Genomic DNA, 23,526 nt, shown 5'->3' on the forward strand with positions numbered 1-23,526 from the left:
GATCTTTCTCTGAGCTATTTTTGCTGAGTCACACAATTTAAAGAAACCTAACATTAAAACATACCTGACCAAAATGTACTGTGATTGGTCTTCTGTCTTCTCGTAATTTAGGGTCCTTCTTCTCAACCAGTGGTGAAGGTGCTGTCCTTGGTAGAGATTCCTCTGGTGTTGCAGAACACCCATTCTCAGCAATGTCCTGTATGGTAGGAAAAGGTGAATAGCATGGCCAGGAACATTCTTGATTAAGGGTAAGGGACACAAAGGAGACACTAGAGGATAATGCTGACTAACAATTTTCATGTTAGGGGGGAAAAAAACACCAAAGTAAAGAAAAGAAAACATCATTAGAATAAAACATTTTGTTGCACTTTGTTCATCAGAGCTTGTATACAACCACTCTCTCCTCCTGACACCAATGTTGCATGTGAACAGACATGTTCAATAAAATGTTTGACTTAAACATGCAAAAGCCAGGAAATACACAGGGAGAAAAAACCCCATGGCTCAAAATTTCTATCCCAGGAACGAATTCATAGAATCATAGAATGCTTTGGGCTGGAAGGGACCTTAAAGATCACCTAGCCACGCCCCTGCCAGGGGCAGGGACCCCTCCCCACCAGCCCAGGTTGCTCCCAGCCCCGTCCAACCTGGCCTGGAGCACTGCCAGGGATGGGGCACCCACAGCTGCTCTGGGCAGCCTGGGCCAGCGCCTCGCCATCCTCACAGTGAAGAATCTCTTCCTAACATCTAATCTAAACCTACCCACTTTCAATTTAAAGCCATCCCCGCTTCCTATCACTACATGCCCTTGTAAAAAGTCCCTCTCTAGCTTCCTTGTAGCCTCCCTCTAGGTACTGGAAGGTGCTGTAAGGTCTCCCCAGAGCCTGCTCTTCTCCAGGCTGAACAACCCCAACTCTCCCAGCCTGTCTTCACAAAAGAAGACAAATTCAACAGAAACCTAGGAACAGGGCTACCCTGCTTTTTGTAAACTGAAATGAAAACTAATTCTATTTACATACTTCACAGAACAAGCTGTGGCAGAACAGTTACTTGTGGAAGTGGCATGGAGAGATGAAACTCACAGCTTAGTTAGCTTTGCGTTTTATCTTTGTGTCTGCCTATGCTGAAGATGCCTTCAGGAGATTGTATAAAACAAACTGCTGCCTAGCAGCATGCTTTGTTGTTTCGCTTTGCTTTTGACATTAGTCCCCATCTTCAGAAGCGATGTGACCCATCAACCTAGGTTGGAAGACTTGGCAAGTGTATGTATGGTATATGTAACATGGGTTTTGAAAAAGACAAAGGCATGCAGACATAAGGAATCAGACAGGGAGAAGAGAGTTTGAAAGTCAGTTGAGAAAGTCTGTAACGCAGTGGGCCCCAAACCTTACATCTCTTTGCAACAATGTAAAGGAAATAATGCTTGGTAAATATAGAGAGAAACCTGCACACACTGTATCTCTGCAAGACTGACCTAAGGTTGGCTGCTGACATAGACATTGCTTTGATTCACTGACCTTTGACATGCCCCCTCAAGTTTCCCTCTTGCTAAGGTACAATAATGAGACATGTAAGCTGATGGCCAATTAGAAATGGTTCTTTTGGACACAGACTGACCTAATGTGTTTAGGTCAAATGAAACAAAAAGCTGGATGGACTTTCTAAGGGGCTTTGTCTGCTCCACAGAGAAGCTGAGAGACCTTTTTAGATCCAGCTGGTAGAGCAGTGGTTCACCAATATGGGCATAAGGATCCTGGGGAAATTAACAACTTGTTAAAGTCAAACTAGGGAGAAAAAGTTTTTCTTCCCCCCACTCTCCAGCTGCACAATGCTATGCTGTCTTTAAAAAAATACAACAAAGTACACTGAATTAGTAACGAAGAATCCCAAAACAACTAGGGACAAGAAATGTAAGCTTCTATCAAGCTCATACTTCAGCTCCAGAACAGCAACAAGCTACCAAGGGATCTGGTCAATTTTGGAATCATATAACCTATGGTAGCAAGGTTCTGAAATGTAACAACTTTCAATAAAACCTTTTATTTACATACTTCTCTACAGGTATATCCATATTAAACGTGCACCAAGCCTCAGACCTGTTATGTATATGCCATAAAGGTGTCCGGCGCATTCAAAGCCACCTGACCTGCACGGAATAGTGGATGCTCCCAGCTCCAGAGCTTTCAGAGTTCCACCTGGAGCTGTGGCTCCCACCAAGGCAATAGACAGCTGGGAATCAATGGAAAGCAAAGCATCTTCCAATCCAGGACAAATTTCCAGAAAAATGTAAAATGGATGCAAAAGTTTGGACATCAGCAGAATGGGAGGAGACAAAAAGACTCGGACAGATAAAGCCATTAAGCAAAACCCCATAAGACATGTAACAATCACTGCAAATCCTTGCAGCTTTTATTACTACAGATTTGCTGTACCTCTCCGATGATATAATTGCATAGAAAAGATAATGTGTTCCTAAAGCTTATTTCCACTGTGTTTGGTGTACACACTTCCAAAGAAACTACAGCAGATTTCAGCCATTTTTTTTAAAGATTTACTTAATAAAATATGAGAATTAAATTATTTGATACTGTTAAGAGTTGGTCTAAAGAGAATGATATTGTCTCAACATTGCCAACAGAGACCTGGAGATGGAATGCAGTCCTCATGGGCACCAAGACACAAAGACCCTGGGAAGGAGAACTCCATGGTACGAGGAGTGCTGTGCTGCTCCCTGCTACCTGGGACTGGAAGGAACAATTAGAATAAGGCCGCGTAACCGCTGTCCAGAAGATGGATCACAACCACTGTTGTAGCAGCAAACCAGAAAACTTGAACTTCAGGTGAACTTTCTTCATTATAATATCGTTATAATACAAAAACACACCTCCTGGTCTGAAGCCACCCGCCTCTAAGGCAAACCACACCTCGGGCACCCCTCTTTGGACATGCTGGTAACCTTGCTCGAGAAGGCGAGATGGGCAACAATCCATGGGCCAGAGGAGGAGCAAGGTGTGTTCCCTGGCATAAAAGATGGTTCCCTAGCGACCGAACTTGGGAGGTCTTCCCCACCAAGGATCACGATGATCGGAAGTACTGGCGGGACACTGCCTGGACCTGGGACCATAGGGACACCTTGGACTCGTGGTGGTAGCTATAATCCTCTTTCCTTTTTTACATTACCTCTTCTTCCCTACCTGTCACTCTATTGCACACCGCGTTACAGGCAAACAATAAAGTTGCGCTGTTTGATCAAAGCATAACCCCCTTGGTGTGGTTGCCTTGATTTTTTGCGCTTCGAGATCATAGTAAACGAACTATCACAAGTCCACTGAGTGGACCGTGACAGATACCCCTCTATTTTTTTCAAAATCACCAAAAGGCAGACAAATCAACAACACAGCTTCAGTCATCAAAGCAAAATTTGCTTCACAAAAGTTCATTTTATACCTTCAATTAAAACACGTTTGAGCTAAATAAGCAGAGAAACCCGATTTTAAACTCCCCATATAAGGGCTCCAAGTAGCTTCAAAATGTTTAAATGTCAAAGTGTTTGGCAATCCTATAATTGGAAAGTAGACAACTCCTTCAAAGCAGTCTGTGACATACCTGCAGTACTCTAACAGACTTTGAATGCAGTTATTCAGAAGTCAATGGGGAGTACAAGACAGAGAGAGAAATAAAACCACAAATAGGAAAACAGCACTCACCAATTCTGAACTTCAGCTTCAGAAAGGTATCAGAGCTCACAAAATGTCTACTGATAAAAGCAGTTCTTCAGCTTGAGAACTACAAATGACCAAGGAACTGCAGTGGGTCACAGGGCAGGCAGGCCTTAAAAAAGCAGTGCCCATTCCTACTAAAAGAAAAGCCAGGTAAAGCTGTGCGTCCTGGCCGAGCGCGAGGACGTACCAGCCAGAATGCTGTCTTGTGCTTCCACACTGCACTTGAGACCACTGCTTGTATTTCCACCCCAAGCTGTGCTGTGCAAGTGTACCAGCTTAGCGGGTGCTCACGAGCAGCTCTTTGTATTGCAGTGCAGGTGTAAGCCAGCAAGGCATTCCTGAGATAGCTCAAGTCATACATATTATTCAGGGTAACAGCAAAAAACATGAGACCTATCCCCCCCAAAAAACGGGAAAAAATGGAAGGTGATAAGTTGCTCATTACTGGAATAAACTCTCCAGAGTTTGCAAAAACCTAGCAATGTTTCAGTGACTTAATGAAAAGAAAGTGTAATTTAAAGGTATTATTGAAAACAGAAACACCTTTTGCCTGAGGAAAAAAGACACATTATAGATTACTGGGAAAAGAGAACGACAATGATCTAACACACTCCACAATTATCTCCGTATATAAACAGTGCTTCCCCTAAGAACTGTCTGTTCAGGTGAAATCTCTACTACCTATTTATTTTAAAGAAGGAACTCCAGAGAATGAGCAAGATATATATTTACAGATATGTAAAGTTCACCCTGTAAACTGATAAGGTCTTCTTCTGTTTAAATATGCATTAGTAATTTTTCTAGGGACCTTTTGCAATGGAATACAAATACTATTAGAAGAGCAAAACACATTCCAGAATGTCTAGGATTCTTCAGGTTATTTTATAATCCTCTAAATGAGTTGTTTCTAGCTGTACTGATAATAAAGCACTGACAATAGCCCATTGATAACAGACATTAACTAGAGACACACAGGGCTCTAGTAAGTAAAATTGTGTTGAATACATTAACGCCAAGTGCCCAACCATTTATACAAATTGTCTTATCCAGAAGCTTTCAGTAAGTTTCATTCTCCTTACTGAAAGTTGAGGATGGTACCATTCATATTCCTCCTTCTTCCTAATTCTATGTAGTTAAGCTTCAAACAAGCCAATAACGGAGTGACTTGACCACCACGGTCCATTTGTGAAATGGAAAAAGCAGCCTTTACAACAACCAAAAAAAAAAAAAAAAAAAAAAAGAAAAGAAAAAAAAGAAAGAAAAAGAAAAAAGTACTGTATCAGATATAAAATAAAGCTATCATGCTGTATCTATTAACAATTATTTGCTATCACTCATAAGAATCCTCTGAAAACTATTTCTGTTGCTTTGAAATACTGTACCACAAATGAACAAGGGATGGAAACAGAGCCCCATTCAATCTCTACTATCATATTAAAGAAGGACCTTACACACACCACAGTGACCTCTCAACAGGTCAATCCTGCATTTCTCATTTGCAATTCAAACCCGAGACTGGAGCAGACCAAGGGCAAAATGGGCTCTTGATTATATTTAAGAGGTCACCATTGCTATGCAGAGTTGTAGGAAGCAGACCTCTAGTTTTATTGCATTTTTAAATTCTATCTTGTACAGAAGCTGCTCATATTTGGCAGTGAGAACTGGAAAAGGGATGTTTATATTTGACTTTTCCTTACCAGTGGCCTGCATACTTTTTGTATTAATAATGGAAAATAATACATTAAAATGCAGTGGATAGTAAGTTTAGTTTAAAAATAACCTTAGGTTATCCTTAGAAGATGAAAGACTAGCATCCCCATTTTGGCAAAAATTAAGCATTTAATGATGCCAGAATTTCACACAGTTAACACCTGCACATACTAGTTAAGTAAACACATGAAAAATACAATGTTCTCATGTGAAAATTGGAGGATGCATTAATAGACTTGTCAACAGAGCAAAACAGATGTTTAGATTAAAAGTAATATGAGGGTGATCAAAACAATTTTTACTATTTTTATCACTTTATACAGAGCAATACCTCATTTCATAGTTATCTTCCTGTCTTGCATTCAAAATGGAGAAGAGGATGGGATAGAAAAGAACAGACTTAATGAAGAAAGGAGTAGTAGAGCAGTATGTGTCAACTACTTGTAGAAATCTTCTAAGCTCTTGGGAAAGCGTATGTTCAACAATCATGTTTAACCAACTTACAGAAATGCCACATAATAGGGAAGGGGAAACAAAATTGGGCCATTTATATCTAAACATTATGTGTGTTTTTTAAAAAGAATGCTTGCTGCTTGAAAGACTAGGAAGACAACAATAATAATGAAACAAAGCAATGAATGAACGAGACATTTCTCAGCCTTTTATACAAATGTCAAAGAATAGCATACAATTATATTAGCATTTAAAATACATGAAAATAACCTGGTCATTTTACACAGTTCCAAATGCTTTAGAAATGCACACAAGGAGGCCAAACATTTTACTATTCATTAAGGTTATGTCCAGAAGTGAAACACATGGAATTACATAAAAAATTCCATGTACAGGAAAACTGCTTCATGTTTCTAATATTATTCATATTATATCTAAAGTGATGACATATAAAATAGTAAGTGCAATAAAATAAAGTAGTATTAAAAGCATCTGAAGCAACTTTATCTTCCTCAAAAATCTCTAGCAATCTGCTAAAGTATTTAGAGAGCAAACAGCATTCAGATTGTACACACAGTTAATTCCATCAGTTTAATTCCACCCAGCTGCACAATATTCCCTTTATATTAACATTTTGTTGACACATTCAGGTAGATACCTGTTTGTGCCATGTGAATACATTTGCAGTGCTCTCTTAAGATAGAGAATAAATTTACTGAGATAGCACAAATGAAAAAAACCCCAAAACTATTATGCTACAAATTGAATAAAAATTTCTGACTAAGAACTTGAGTTCTATTAGCAAGTTAGCTATCTCGTTTTCCCCAGAGTGTAAAAGCTCTCTTTCATTGAATAAATAGAATAGCTGAAATAAACCTAAGGCAGAGTTAACCATTCATTCATAAGGTATGTATCAATATGACCACACTGGCTTAAAAGGAGCAGTTAGTATTGGAGAACACATTCTTCAAACACAGTTCAGCATTCTTGGAATTGTATCGTTTACAAACAGAGACAGATTTGGAAAACAACAAACAGTTTGAGTCTTTTTTTCTGCAATAATTGGAATTTGAAATGAACACCAACTCTGATTTAATTCCTTTATGCCTAAACTTTGCAGTAGACACTCACGAAACATATAAATCCTCTTCCCAATAACAGACACTACACTATTTTTCCTGACTGATTACTGTAGAAGTAACAACAATTTGCCATCAGCAAAAAGTTCACCGCCATTCCTGTAGGAAAGATCTCCCAGTTCACATAAAGTCCACTTCCACAATGCCCCAGCACAAAGGACAGGAAAGGGACCACTCCAAATAGAACACTCAATTTTCTGGCTTTTGTGGGTTTAAGTCAGAGCCTTTATGTATTTGAAGACAATTTTTTTGTGTCTGTGAATATTTATAATAGTGTGAAAAATCCAGGACAGCTGGTAATGCATTTTGAAGTGTGCTAACAACACTGTATCAAACAGCTTCCTATTGATCACATAATGCTTTTTGTGGCTAAGTAGTTCGTACGTGGTGCTTATACATTTTGAATAAGAACTTCAAGTACCTTTTGCTTCAAGCGGTTTTTCACTTCTTTTATTCCCATTTTTGCATGATCTTTTGCCTGCATGAAAAATTAATTTAAGTTAAAATCCCCTTCTATTTCCAGCAGTGACTAAGCTTGATTTCAGTGCATCAAGATTCACCTTCTCTAGTTACTAAAAATGGTAAGGAAAAGATTGTAACAGGATGCTGAAAACATATTAAAACAAACAGAAAGCTAAAAAAACCCCAACCAAACAAAAACCACCACCACAGACCCCCCAGCTTGTTGCAAAAAAATTTTCTTATCTGTTTTGATGCATTAGACATCTTTCATCTTTTTACATTCCACACCATAGGTCTTCCCCTCTAAAAATCTATCTTTGCTAAAATTTAACCATCAATAGCAAGCCTGCAAACTTTCGCCTTGCAGTACTCTGGATGCCAGTTCTATTTAGCACAGCTAATCTCATCCTACTCATCTCTCTGATGCTGGAGAAAAATAGTAAGTTTGAATACTTATCTCAATGCTTTTTGTAGCATTATTTCCTAAAATCAAGCTTAAAAGAAATCCTTGCTTGTTTCTACGTTGTTTCATCTTGCACAATGGAACTGGCAGCCATACACGGTAACACAGTAACATACTAGCTGTTTGTTAACAGAATTGAAAACATTTTCATTTAAAGAATAGCTCAGTAAGTTGGGGTCTAAATAAGCAGGTATAAGAAATCTCTAGGGAAAATTAATTGACATTTAGAAAAGATGGAAACAATTTGGAAAATGAGAGGATTCCCTTATTTCGATGAAGCTGCAAGCAGAGAAACCTGAGGTAACAATGACTTCCAACAGAGTAATGATGAGATGGTAGAGCTGCTTAGCAGAGCATATAGGCACTGTTTCCCAGAAATAGTTCTATATAATAAATAGAATTTATCATCTATACTTTCAAAAGAAATCACAAGTTTCCCTTGTCCTTTGCACTTCAATTATGTTTAAATTTCAAAATGACTTTTCCACTTAAATTTGAAATTTAGATGAATGCATATTTTAAGTAATTTCACAAGACCAATAAAAATGAATATAAGTCTTGAGTTTCATTTGAAAGGTTAAAACAGAATCGTAATTAGACTCTTATCTCAGTAGTAAGCCAGTACTTGATACTCACAAACTTATAGACAGTCTTCATGGCAGGGTTAGCCTTGGTCTTTACTGTATTTAAAATGGCTCCACTTCCTTTCTGTAATTACAGTAACAATAGAATAAATTTTATCAAAGCTCTTTAAAGCAAACAGCAATCTAAAATCCACCATTATTAACTTAAAATAACAAAGCATTAACTATGCTTATTAGCAGAGCTGAGTATTAAAACGGTAAATTTAAAGAAAAAGAACACAAGTAAAAATGTATTAAATCTTTCTCTGATTTTCCAGAGGAACCACACCCAACTCTGATTAATACCGTAGTTTTCAAAGGAAAAATGTAAAACAGTGTTCTATGACTGCTCCACTCACCATCAAGGCTGCCCTGTACATTGCATTAAAATCCTAAATAAGTTTAAGACAAAAGTATCCTAACAAAAACTCAAAGTACTGGGGCAGAAAATTCTGTTTCAGGAAAGCCTGTACATTCAATCTGAAGAAGTAAAAATCTTTTATTTTCCTTTTCATGATCCCATAAAACTACTTAACAAAAGCATGCTGCCTTTTTAAAGATCTAAGTACTTGATAAAGGGATAAATTGAGGGAAAATGAAATTAACTACATTCATAAACATTAATTCTAGAAAAGCTGAATTGCATGTGGTGAACATAGTAAGAGTCATAAAACAATAGTAAGTCAGACAGAATAAACTGTTAGTCTGGTTGGTATTTAATACAACACACAACATTGACTATTGCTGTACAGTGCCTTATTTCATAAATACAGGATATGGGTAAAATCCAAGGAATTAAACCTCAGATAATTTTCTGTTTTCTTATTTCAGTGCAAAATTTATTTCCAGAGACCAGACACAATCAGATGCAAACAGTTTTAAGATTTACTACTTCTGTTACAACATAACAATTAAAAAAAATTATAAACTGTTGAATTTAATTACATGTATTTTTATATTCACTCAGCCGTTCCCTTTCCTCATAATTTTAAATTTACTTGCCACCCTACATATTTATATATATTTATGTACATATATTTACCTACATGATGGGATTTTTTAAATTACTGTTATAAAATATGTTTAATTCAATATTATCAAGATAATACTGAGCACAGCATTTTGTGTAAGGAATATAATTGCATTCATAACCAGGACAGTAGGCAAATAGAATGCTGCAAAAAATTCTGTGAGAAAACAATTCAATCCTTCCTACTGACTCATACCCATAAAGCAGAAATATTTTACTTTTCAATACATTTCATGTATCAAAAGAGACTTCTAAAATCAGTTATTATTCTAAAATAATATTATAAATATATTCTAAAATAATAACACATTAAAAATCTAAATACTTTTAGAGAATAATTTATGCAACTACAGCACTAAACCAAAGAGATTGCACTTCACACCATTTAGCTTTATAAAGAGCTTTTTGGTGTGGCAATGTTCCCTTGTCTTTCCTCTTCTATTAAAAGGAAAGAAAACCCAAATTATTTGCTAAAATGACAATAATTTGTTTCCATCTGTCTCCAAGATATTAAAAGTGGGATTCAAAAACTTGAGAAATCCTATAGTAATTTTTAAGTGTTTTTTTTTTCTTCTATTCTTTCCTTCCTCTGAAGAGTGCATTAGTTTCTCACAACTAAACTCAAGTCGGTCACAGCTAAACACTGCAGCAAACGTTAGCCTTGTTCATGAGGACAGAGGTTAACAGCCATACAGCACTGTAAAATGGTCCAGTAAGAATCAGAATGTTTGTTGGAAGAATATTGTGTTCTTACCCTTACTGTAGAGAGCCACTGGTGGTACAGTTTGTCACTACCTAGAGAGAATCACAAAAACCAAACCGTAACTCTACCGAATAGAAAACAAGTTAGAAATGTGAAGTGTTAGCACTCAGCGGTTCTAGGAGCATGAACAGCACAGGAACAGAACAGAACAATCATTCTCTTCCTTGAATGGAAACACAACAAAAAACTGACAAGATATCTACAATTTTTCTTTTACTTGCTAGGAGACATCTGTATTTTATCTGGGTTGACTTTCAGACATTTAAGAACACTGAGATTTTTTTTTTGTAAGATCGTTAAAAGAAATTTGAGGTGGTTCTGGGTAAAGTCAAGGTTTTTCAGTATCCTCCATTGCAAGGACTCTGAGTTGTACTTTAGCCTTGTGGTAAAGCTGAGGTTTTGTAAACCTGAACAGACTTAATTCAAACTACAACACATTATTCAAAGTTCTTGACAGATGAAAGAACAAACATTCAAGACACTTCAGCTTACGGGTATCATTGAGCCTCAGTTATTTAAGTGAATAACCACAACAACCCATTACATCATGATGGCCCACAAACAGTAGGTCAAGAAGAGTGTCTGAAATTACTTTAAAATACTATATTCCTTACCTGCATATTCTCCCATATTTATCTCTTCTTCAAAAACATCACTGAAGCCCTCACCAGAGTTAAGGAGATCCAGACGGCCATCAATGAACTACATCAATGTTAAAAGACAGCATAAACAAATCAAGCATCCCATCCTTCATCTTTTCAGAAAGACTTTATTCTGCATTTTCTAGAATAACCTCAATGTTCTTATCAGGAAGGAACTCTAAATAGAACAAATACACAACCAAAACTGGCAAAACGTTTACCAATGCAAAGAAGTATGCTGCTTCACTAAAAAAACCAGCATTCACATGTTTTGTTTATACATACATGTCTTCAGCTTCCCTGAAGCCGTAATATCATGTTTAACAGTAATATGCTTTCTGTATGAAGTTTACAGCAGGTATATTTGGTCTAGGTATGCTCAGATCAAAACTGAGCACAGAGACACTAGGGGAAAAAACATACACCTCTTAAAATACAGAAATACTTAATCACCTGGATCTGAGAAAATCCAGCAAGCAGGAATTAAGGTGCTGCACTACATGAATTTTCCTCATTATGTGGCTGACAGATCAAGGATTATAGAAACAGTCCTCAAAAAACCCAATTGTATTGTTAAGGAATCTGCTTCTACATTAGAGCAATTAAGCCAGTACCTGTTTAAAGAGCTGGAGCTGAATGGCATTCTGAAGAAACTGCCTCATGACAGCAGAACGATGGGACACAAATGTTTCTTCACAAAAAGTGATGGGTTCACCCTGTAGAGTTCAAAGCATTAAACACTGAAAAAGCTTTGTCTGAATCCATTTGAATCCCCTGTCTCCATTTTATCTACTTCCCTTCCAAAAGAAATAGATAAACACAGTAGGCCTTACACAACATTGAATAAACTGTAGTTTATTTCCAGGTTTCAATCATTTGAGTGAGAAACAGGCTGGAAACTGGCAAATTGTGTATCATCAAAGTAAAACACATTTGCTTCATGCACATTTTGCTAATGCTGGTGAAACAACTTTCATCATCCAGAAAGGTAATTTTACTTAACGTCCCCCAAAATACGACAGTCATCTGAATTTTGTATATTCTGCTTCTCTGCCTCAGCAGACCTAGCCAGTTAACCTGCACAAATGAGTTAGGAATGTCTACTGTGTCCTCTCCACAGTTCAGGAAGATTAGACTTTTATGTACTGAATGAGTGAAATTTCCTTTTTTCACAACCTTGTTGGCAAAAGACAGAAATTGTTTTGCAGCTCTACTTTTATCTTATTTTAATGAGTTATGTTAATGCTGAAGTCTGCTGTGCATCTGCCATAAGGGCACAATTTCCTCCACACTTAAATCTACAAATACTCAATGTAGCAAGGAAATATATTTATTGAATTAAAAACAAGAAAGTAAAAAAGAATGATAAAATTATACTGATGTATAATTAATATGGAGGCTTTTTCATACTCATACTAAAATATATTTGGACTCTTCATCTGTTGAGTGTTCAAAATCAATATTAGATAGCAAAAAACCCTTGAAACACCCCTTTGAAAAGGGTGGTATCACTCCATCTCTGAGAGCTTTTTATATCAGCAATCTTGTTTTCCTTGGCTGTGTAAAGTCAGGATAACAGTGCCGCTAAAATGGCTGTGCTCAAAAACCCGCCATGCCACAGCATTGCTTGGGCATACTGGTTTTTCCCCACCAATTTATGCTGGAAGCCACCATGTGACCCCAGGACTTCTAATGCCTAATCCACATTAAAAGGATACTAAATCCTCAAAACTATGTTGTGCAAACTGTGATGACATTCACACTTCTTAAGATGCGGAGGTTTTTCCCTGAGTTCACAGTCCATCAGGCTTACCCACTGCTACATTCCCTGCGGAGGCATGGTGCTACCCCAGAGCCTGTCAACCCGACAGCTGATGTTCACTGCCGACTGCCTGTCCTTGGACATAACTGACCTCACCATTGTAACTACAGGGTGCAAACAGTTATATTGGGTTTTAATGTAATTTATGAGGAAAGTGAAGGAAATATTTGGCATCAAATAATCAGACCGCAGCAATAAATTTTTTCCTGGTCCCCAATGAACTGAACAACCAGAATCGCCGCGATGATACACCATGTACTTCACCTCTAACCCAGCAGCCAACAAGTGCCAGATGTCACAGATTGTTCTTAACAAGAGGAAAAGGATCAATTGCAAGTGACTGTCTAAGCACAGGATGGGTGCCTTTCCGAGAGGGAAGAAGTCACTCTTTAGGATAGTTTCTGTCACCCTTTCCTTTGGCCAAGGAATTTCCATGGGTTTGGAAAAGAAAGCAGGTCTCTTTATGTGACAACTACAGTTTTAGGATGATTAATTTTAAAGAGAATAACCTGTCTTTGATTTATTCTAGCAGATATTTCAAGGAAAAACAAAATCACTACAGTCTTTCTGGGCAAGAAGCATGAATGTGAAAAAACACTTCCCACCCACCCCCACTCCCCCCACCTCCCCCACCCCTGTTCCCTATGGCTTTGTTCTCATCAGGATAAAGAAATAAAACACTTCGTTTCAAAGCATCAAAGGAAAAATGTTTGGAAAAACAGGTCTGGTTGGCATGTGCCTGGTATATAAGACACTGGTGAGTCACTATGACACAATGACTACTGCCATGACAAAGGTTCTGTCTCAAAAATCAAGGTATGTACTGCTTGAAAGGTTGTCATACATTTAAATGACTAACAGCTGATCATGCACTTGTGTTAGCAGATGGCAGAAAGGGACAGAACTTCTGCATGACATGGAAGTGTCAAAACAAGACTTCGAGCAAGAGGTAACTTGGCAAACAGAAAAAGCCATTAGTTGATCTTGAGATGGGATTGATAATTTAGACTAATATATGCTCCTCCAGCAAGAACTTAATATATTATATTCAGTTATTGATATCCCACTTAAGACTTGTTTAAACTCTCTCAGCTACCATGAAGGAAAAGTCAGGATACTACAGAGCACTACAATTAGTAAAAGAAAATCTTAGGAGATTGCAAATGCATCTATTACTACAGAAATGTAGTGACAGACACTTCCCAAGCAGGGCGCAGGCAACTGTAAAACAAACAACAGGATGCAAGGTCTACTGGGCCAGTATGAAAAAGGATTTCCCATCAAATTCAGCTACCAGAATGTACCAAAGGATGCCTCAAAAGTAGTTGTCTGACATAGATACAGTCTGCAGTGTGAAAAGAGCTGGGAGGAACACATGAATCTACACTTTGTCCATGATCAGAGTTTCACCAGAGGAAGGTTTAGCTTTCATGTAATCCTCACTAACAAAACACTTTAAAGCAAACAAGCAACCCTTCCTATAAGCTACAGGAACCCCAAACTTATCCCATGGCCAGAGAAGAGTATGATCACTGTGGAAAGAACTACACCCAGCCAGTCAGAAGCTTCCTCTACTCCACTGTACACGCAGCCCATGGCACCAGCGTCTCTTACAGCCGAGCCATGTACCATTCCTACAGACACACATATTGCAGTTGGGGGAGCCCTGTATTATTATAGCGTTAACACACTTCCTTCCCCAATGTACTAACGATTGAGTTTGTTCATTAGGTTGATTAGACCTTTTGACTTCTTAAGAGACAATTCAGGTTCAACTGCTGCTAGATGACAGGGAAAACTTTAATCATCTAGGTCAAGCGTGAGCTTTTCAGCTTAGAATGCATTAGTACCTTCCATCCTCCATGACCTCCAGAAGGGTGAACACACTGTTGCTAACCCCCATCCACAGCTTCATTACAAAAAGACAAGCTAGACAGCAAGACCATTTTCTTGACAGAGTTAGTTAACTGTAAATTATAAAGCTAATCAGTTCTTCGTTTACTGGCAGATGACATTATACATGAGGGGACATGTTAAGAACTACCAATACTTTGTGAAATGAATGGTCTTGCTCACATGTAAAACAATTACAATAACTTGTCCCAATAAACCCCATCAACTCCTAAACTTGCTGTTTCCAATTAAAATTCAGGCCTTCATTCGTCAACACCTTAAATATCCATTATTCCCCTCTCCAACTATAAACGCCTAACAGCAGCTAAGATAAGGCATTGCAAATGCCCTAAATGTGTGCAAAATATAACTCTATGAGGAATCTGCTTTAATCTGTAATATTAGATAATTCACATATATTTCAAGATTGGATCATAAAATTCTTTTTAATACAAAACCATACACATTTCAAAGATATTTAATCTGCAATCTTAACACAAGAGAAATAACTGCAAAATATAAGACTCAGACTTAAGACTTGCAGATGCACTGAAAAAATAGGTGCCTTTTCTTTATGCCTTTGCAAATCTCCCTTTATATGAATATTTTATATTCACATGGCATAATGAAGTTCATCAGGGCAGTGCTGCTATCTCCTGACCCCTTAAAAAGCTGAAAAGTTCCAGCCCACATCTGATCTGTTGCTGGCCCTATTTTTAAATTGGAATTCTGTTACATTCTAAAATAATGTTTAAAACTGCTTAAGGCAGCAAGTGAAAAACGAAAGGAGCCTAGGACTTACTTCAGACTGTTGCAGTTTCACGAAACCTGCTGTTAAATTTTAAGAAGCCATAATGCAAATTGAAAGATAAAGCCCAATTTTGATTAGCTACACCATAGAAAAAATTCACCATGATCCCCCACCTTTCAGGGAAATCACTTTTCCTCAGAAAGGAAAACTTTCTTTCAGAAGAGCATACAGGACCTTCTGCAGACAGTTATTGTCAGTGAGAGAAGTATTGTATCTGAATTGTCCAACTTACCACACTTGCAGGCAGGCTAGCTAACTGGTTATGGCAATAACTTTCACAGTGAATATAAAGGACTAAAAATACACAGGACAAAAGACAGCACAGATTAGACAAGTACTTAGAGGAAGGGACAGAGGCAAACACAAATGATAATTCTGGGAGGAGACATAGATGCTAAGAACTCACTTCAGTCTAACTATTCCCACTCCTGCAAGAGGTAAGACACCAAAGCCTGCATCTGGATAATGGGGCTTTAAAGCCAGCATGTGACTGCTGGAGAAAACATCAAGATAATAAAGACAGGGTTCAAATTAGGTCAACAGTGAGAGTCTCTTGCACAAGCAAAAATTTCACAAAACTTGATTCTAAAGGGGGGGAAACCCCAAACAAAACCCCACAACCAACAGAAAAAAACCACACCAAAAAAACGCAAGAACCCAAGTGTGAAGATTTTGTTGAGACAACCCTAAAAGTTATGCCATGGAAGATATATGTAATCTCTTCTTCTCTTCTGCATTATCATGGTCAGCATGTGGTGCAGGGTAATGAATTTTGTGCTGCTCTGTGCATGCCTTTAAACCATGTAAGGTGCTCTTTCAAAGCCTCTCTAATAAATACACAAGCCATTAGAGCTGCTCTGTAAACCAGCCACGAAATGAAAAAATGTGGGTGGAATTTAAAGGTGCAGAATGAGACGACAATCTGACAGTCCACAAGCTGTAAGTCTACTGTCAGTACACTATGCAGCAAACCCCCAAATATACAGTAAGAACGACATGCAAGAGATTTATATATCACAGCTTTATTACTACCTAGATCTTGCAAATAACCACATCTTTTACTAAAATTGGTTATGTTGCAAATGACAAAGTAAAGCCTGTAGGGATATTCTAGGAATCATCATCCTTAATTCCATCCAGGATTATAATGAAACTAAGATAGGAGAATGATCCTACTGATCTGGATATATACGTCAATGTCAAATACAACAGCAACCAAAGGCAAGCAACTGCTCTGCAGACCTTTCAAGAATCGTGATTACAATGTCAAGGAAAAATTAGCTCATCACAGCTGAAGAAGGATCATCAGTCAGCCAGCAGGATTCCATAAAGAAAACCTGAAATTGGTGACAGACACCTGATAGGATATTGGCTCATTCAGCTTGCAATTGCAACGACAAATAACCTCTCCATAACTAGTACATACGTTCAGCGCAAGAAAGCTCTTTGCATCTGCCTCAGTCATAATGGAATCAAGAAAGCATAGATCAAATACTCTGCATTAAGCAAATGATACCATAGCTTTATTAGCATTTCAAGATGCAGCTCAGGAACAAAGAAATCATGTGCTCAGAGATTTGACCACACTTCTAAAGAAAACTACATTAAGACACTGTTCAGAAAGAGACTACCAGTTCTGATAAATTATTATTGCTAAGTGTGATCTTGAAAAGCATTTTAAAACCATGTATTTACCAACACAGAGTGTACTGTCCAAACACTTACTGTCTCACGTAAATGCCCATTTCCATTACCAGTCCAATTTCAGAGTTTTTTTCATGTTCCTCACTAGGGTGTACCCTAGTCTAACTCTGGCAGACATACATCAAGAGTGAATAACCCCTACCGTTTTTTTTTTTAAAAAGATAGATTTATAGCATCTATACTTTTAATAAATACTTTTAATAAGATTCACAGTATCAAACAAAATGGGCCATTTCTCTAAATTCTTAACCCTTGCAATTTCTGGTGAATTGTTATTTCTGACAGCCGTCATTCTGCACGTGATCTGATAACTCCTGTAATAAGTTGTAATATCACCACTGAAGAATAAATAAAAGGCAAAAAGATGATTGTAAGTCAGTCAAATCACTGACATCAATCAAATCAATCACACCAATATTACCTTCAAAATTTCATGTATCAAAACTTAGATTATACCTGTGCTGTGGATTGTGCGTATATGCACATCCAGCAAGCTGGATTCAGCTACACAGGCATTACCCTTACAGGAGCTTGGGAGCTTGCTTTCACAAAATGTTCCTTGACAGACAAATCACACAAGGCGAGACTGACATATTCTGCACTGCACAAAATAACTTAAACAACGTGCTTCCCCAAACTCCTAACTTGGAGTCACTAACTAGTCACAGAAGTGTTTTTCTGATTGTACTACAAAGAAGTAGCACACACCTCGCACTACCAGAGAAAAAACAGGAAAAGCTTGCAAAACTGTAGAGCTGTTTGTGGTTACTGGCCATAACCCAGTTTTGTCATGTAGATATTGGAAGTTAATAGATTTAAAATTTTCACCTTGTAAGCATTCCCAAAATTCTTACGTAATTCCCTTCATAAAACTAGATAGCAATTGGATCTCTGAGTTAGTCTGCAGAGAAAAAAGCAGACACACATCAACAAATACATCCTTGACCAAAACCCAAATAAACAAGCAAGCATCCTCAGAAAGGACAAATACTGTTTCCTATAACCACTGAAGCTATCGTTAATATTTACCAGCAGGCTGCCAACTAGGATAAAGCAATTTAAACACAGAACTCAACTTTACATGTGAAATTATAATCTGCATATAATAAAGACTTCATCAAAAATTTTTTTAACACTGTAATTATAACTCTGTGGCCTGTGCTCCTTTTAGAACCCTAGTAATACATGTACTATTATAACACAATGCGTTATTAAGCTGTAATCAATTCTACAACATCAAAAATGCCTTCAGATCAAAAAACTTTAGGCGCATTAAAATGACTATGAAATTTTTTTAGGGAAAAAATAGAATAAGATTTATTTCCATTAAAATATTGTAGGAAAACCAGCTCAGATACAGAGAGATTAAGTGAAAGTTCAACACCACCCCTTTACACATTTCAGATGGTAATACCCAACACCATTGCAGGATCTGACAAACTTTGCACAAAAAGACCTTCAAACAAAAGATGAAACTAATGAAAAATGTGTAACTGGAGAAAAATTACATCACATAGCCATGTTTTTGCTTTTCCTTTCAAACCCTTTTAGTTTATTAGGATACCTGGCATTTTCACGCTAGACCAAGTAAAATGACACATAGTCATATTCACAAATAATGAAACTACTTTACTGTAATAGAGCAAGCCATCTTTCAAAGTGTTTATATGGCTAATTCAAGCCACTGCCTGCCCTGATTTCTGAATCACCTGCATCAGCCAGCCGTTTCCCATCCCTAAGCAACTGATACAGCCTCGTGTCTCTCGAACTCACACAACAAACCTGGAAGATAAAGTGCAAAGAAGCCAGCAAGAAAGCATTTAGGGCTGGGGAAAAAAAGAAAAAAAAGGGGGAAAAAAATAATCACTATTTCACAGATCAAGAATAGAGGCATGAAAATAATAAGTAACTTGTACACGGTCACAAAAGTCTCTGGCAGAGCCAGGGAAAAGAACCGAAATTTCTTTAATCCCTGTTCAGTACCTTAAATACAAGGCTATTCTTCCTCTTCCTACTTGATATTGTGTCAATGCATGAGTGTAGGTGTTGAAAGACTAACAAAAGAAAAGTAATAGTATGGTATTACGAGCTGAGAAACCTAATCTTTATCAGATACAGCAAATCTCTATGATGCTGCCTGCACTAGGAACTCTCTCTTTGTCCTGAATATGCTTTAAATTACTGGTATAATGTGTACTGTATATTGTTCCACTCTTATATTTATTCCACAAAAACCCCTGTGGCCTGCATGTGATTTTATCATTAGCTGGCAAGGTAATTTCAGGGCCTAGTTCTGCAATCATTCCATGAGCAATACTCCCATTGAAGCTGGTATGTTCTGCATGCAAAGCAGCTACCAATTCAGGTTCCCTATAATAAAAAGGCCTTTTGCTACTTTAACTATTGTGGAACGTTAGTGACAATACAAAAAAGGAGAAAAATTACAGTGCAATTCTTTATACAAGTTATTTTATACTATGATAAAATATAAAAAGTGTGCTTGGAAACAGAATCTACACAAAGTATTTTGTATGAGAAAAATGACAAGCTTTTTTTTTGTTGTTTGTTTCATTTATTAAAACTCAATAGAATACAAAGTATTTTGTTAAAATAAAGATCTCTGCAAAACCGACAAATGACTGGCCAAGATTTAGAAATGACCAATATGCCTAAAGGTCACAAATGTTAATATTTTGCTTTCTTTTGGTTTCTTAGATACATGTAAAAAGCCAAGCCTCACCCAAATCAATGAACCTTCCAGGATTCACCCAAGGAAAAATGCTGGAAATATGTTTTTGTGCAGGATGTATACAACTGCTCTGTATGATGATCCTCAAAACAGCTATTTTCAAGGCTAAAATATTTTAATATTTAGATGCTAATATAGATGCAGAAGGAGAATAAACTGTCTTCAACTTCACTAAAACAACCTGAGAGAAGCTTTAGTCATAAAGGTAGGTCATAAAATCCTATTCTCTTTGCTAAAAGTAGCACATCCCCTGTCTCTCTAAATAAAATGTATATAATGGAATTACACTTTAAATTTTCACAGAGTTAGAGACATCTAGTCTCTAGTAGATATACTAATGCACAAGATGTAAGATAACATGATATACAATGCCCCTCCTTCATAGAATATCTGACAAAGTAAATGCCATTACTATAATAGAATGCACTGTAGTTCAATTTGTCGTATTACACCACTTGATATTTTATTGCGGAAACCTCAACTATTGCCATGAAAAAACACAGCTAGAAAAGAAGTCACATCCCCTGAGAGAGGTAATCAAAGGCACTGGATAGTAACACTGGAAAAAGGTTTAATTCCTTTCTGTTCAGGTCACATAATGGTCTACGGGGAAACCTAAGTGGTCAGTAATTAATATATAAATGCACACACACATATGCTTGCTATGGTTAATTTATCATATATGTAACATCGTAAATCAATGAATTATGTCACTAGACTCTTAAAGATGCAACAGCATCCATTCCTGGGAAGAACTGGAACTAGCGACACCAAAGACCCCTGCCTCTATAACGCTCCTTACAGAGCATTAGTATGTTACATGTCTGCCCAAACAACTTCCAGGAAAGAACTCAGAAACCAAGTCCACAACTGCTCAAGATGTTTCTCTTTACAGGTGGAAAAAAGCAAAGTAAAGCATTTCCCTTTTAAAATAAATAAGAGCTCTTAATTCACCTTTTGCCATTTATTCACTCTGCTTGTCAGAAAGCAGCTCAGATTTTACTGCGTGAGAGGGCAAGACACAGATAGAACCACAAAAACTGTGCTACTTTTCAATTACTTTTAACATAGCTCCTCAATCATTGGCACTAAATGAAGCCCCTTCCCCCATCTCACAATAGGTTGAGGATCCTGCCATGTTAGAAAACATAATTTTTTATGTTAGGTTTGATTTTATTTTGGCAGGCTCTCTTCTACATCACCTCACTTCTTGCAGTTTTTGGTCAAACCCTTTAAGGGGAGGGGAGGGAGAGAGAAGACATCCCGCCTCTGAGAGACTGAGAATGCTGTGTCTTGCAAGCATTTATTTCAAGGCATGTAATCTGTCTCAGTTCCCCAAATCCTTCCTGGTATATTCATTTAAAAAAAGTTGCATCCAGTATGAGGTTGAAAAACGAGCAGATTTTTTTTCTTTCACCACTTCCCCCGCAGGTTTTGCTCAATCCATGATGAAGTAACCGGAGGGAATTTGTTCTGCATTCCTGCAACCCTACAGCTCTCACACACTGAAGCTGGGCTCTGCAGCAAGTGTAATTATTTAGTGTTTGGCCGCATGACTCCTCCCAACTCCCATTGTATCAGCTACACATTTTTGACATGGAAACCATGCAAAATTTCTGAACTCTTTTGTGAGGGGGGAAGAATGCCATCTAATTAGACCACATGTGCAGAGAAGCATCTGGCTCAGAGCACAGCAGTTTGCACAGTTCCTTGAGTTGTCGTGGAGACAAGCACATGACCTGCTCAGCGCTGAAACTCTGGGGCACGGATCCAGATGCACTTCTAACACATTCTGACAGAGAGCAGATGGGCAGATATTTGCTGGGCCAAAAATGCCAACTCTACTCCCCTCCAGACCCACATGCCCTCAATGATAATTTTTATCTTGTAAAAGTCCTTCTCATCTGCCCTGGGACCTCAGGCTTTCTCACCTAGGAAACAGAACTAAACCTGCCAAGATTTCAGTCGGAAGAGTCCACAAACTTCAATCCCATTTACACAATAGGTGTAAGGAGTACTAACAATTGACAAAACATTATCCAAATATTTGAAAAATCACTCATTTTGATGCTTCGTTTTGGCATTCAATTCAAATAGCATTCATGGAAAAAGGCACATGAATTTCTGTGATTCACATGGTGCATTATTACTACTTCTCGTCTGGTGAGGTTTGATGCTGTTTCAATTATTAATAAAGTAAAACAAACGTTGCTCTACATGTTCATAATAATTGCTCATAATGATGCCTATGACTGCGGTGACTTCACAGCTTTGAGATCCTATTTTCGGTTTCTTAATATCCTTTCAACTGTATGAATACATGTTTTCTGTTCTAGATTCCTTTTTAACTTTAATGCTTTAGTTCAAATTAGCTTGGCATTCTGCTAAGAACATCTTCAAGGGAAACAAAGTTGACTAAAATATAAGAGTCTCCCAACTTTGGCTGAAAAGCCTTAATACTGCACAAGCACTGAATATGCCTTCTAGGAGGCACATGATCTTCTATCCATTTTATAAGATGACTTTCCAGGAAAAAATAATTCCTCTGCTCAAACTCCCTCAGAAAGACCCACAACTTATGACTACAGTTGCCTGCAGACTGGGCATCTTATAGCCCAAGATTTTCTCTGTGATTGCTTCACCTGCTGCAATGGAAGGCCAGCAGCCAAGAAAGCCAGGCAAACAAACATGAAACAGCACCAGAAAACACCCTCCGCCTGCTTGTGTCATCTTCAAGAAAGCTGACTGCTCCGCAGGGCTGGACTACATACTTCCCAGTGCCCCAGAGCACCTACATCACAGATGCTAGCTATTACCACATAGGCACTTCCTGCTGAAAAGTCAAGAAAGCTGGTTAGGGTGGAAAAAGTTACTAAATAACCAACAAAGTACCTGCACTGCAAAATTAGCGTTTTGAACTTTCCCTGTTAAAAACTAGAATAAGCACTGACTTGAGCTGCCTTCTGAGCTCATTTGATAAATGCACATACACGTCTGCTCTTCATAGGCATAATTGCTTTGACCCAAGCACACACAAAAACTTTACATAACTATTCTAGCTTTAAAACAAATAAATAATAAACCAAACACAATGTTATCAAATCTCAAGAAATTTAAACACTAGAATGTAGCAGATATTTGCCAATAATTGCTATGGCTAAGAATCACACCAGAACACCTCATTAGCTCAGTTATTGTCTGCTGCATTGATTACTACATGTGTATTTTTCCCATATTTTAATTTTAAATGTACAAAATTACATTGCTCCAAATGTAAAAGTTGTTCATTTAAAGAATGAAACTTGCCTAATGGTGTTCTTAATTCTGCTAATTCAATATTTGACATTCAACAGCAATTCAATGTCATTTTTTAAGGTTAAACAAAATACTCTGGAACCATTTTTGTCCTCTACCAAAGAAAACCAACCAAACAACACACACATCTATTAAGCACAAAATTTCTGACTGCTTAGATTTATACCCTATATAAATACTTTCCAAAGCTTAAAAACCATACCTAAGGTGCTAAAGAGTTAATACT

The 23,526-nt window shown here is 37.5% G+C and overlaps 1 protein-coding gene across 6 annotated transcripts in view; it reads right to left on the bottom strand.

Annotated features, from left to right (window-relative positions):
* The window catches only part of DENND1A (DENN domain containing 1A), a 219,133-nt gene that overhangs the window by 41,905 nt on the left and 153,702 nt on the right, over window positions 1–23,526 (bottom strand). For 4 of the 6 annotated variants that reach the window (XM_037400409.1, XM_037400407.1, XM_037400406.1 and 1 more), the window contains exons 14-19: window positions 11,621–11,722; window positions 10,980–11,067; window positions 10,357–10,397; window positions 8,586–8,657; window positions 7,446–7,502; window positions 65–196 (exon numbers count right to left, since the gene is read on the bottom strand). In XM_037400409.1, the coding sequence (XP_037256306.1) occupies window positions 65–196; window positions 7,446–7,502; window positions 8,586–8,657; window positions 10,357–10,397; window positions 10,980–11,067; window positions 11,621–11,722 (492 nt within the window). Of the gene's footprint in view, window positions 1–64; window positions 287–7,445; window positions 7,503–8,585; window positions 8,658–10,356; window positions 10,398–10,979; window positions 11,068–11,620; window positions 11,723–23,526 lie in introns of all 6 variants that reach the window. The other 2 variants (XM_037400408.1, XM_037400405.1) reach the window with 1 other exon arrangement.

This window comes from Falco rusticolus, chromosome 9 (assembly GCF_015220075.1).
Source record: "Falco rusticolus isolate bFalRus1 chromosome 9, bFalRus1.pri, whole genome shotgun sequence".
Taxonomy (NCBI): Eukaryota; Metazoa; Chordata; class Aves; order Falconiformes; family Falconidae; genus Falco; species Falco rusticolus.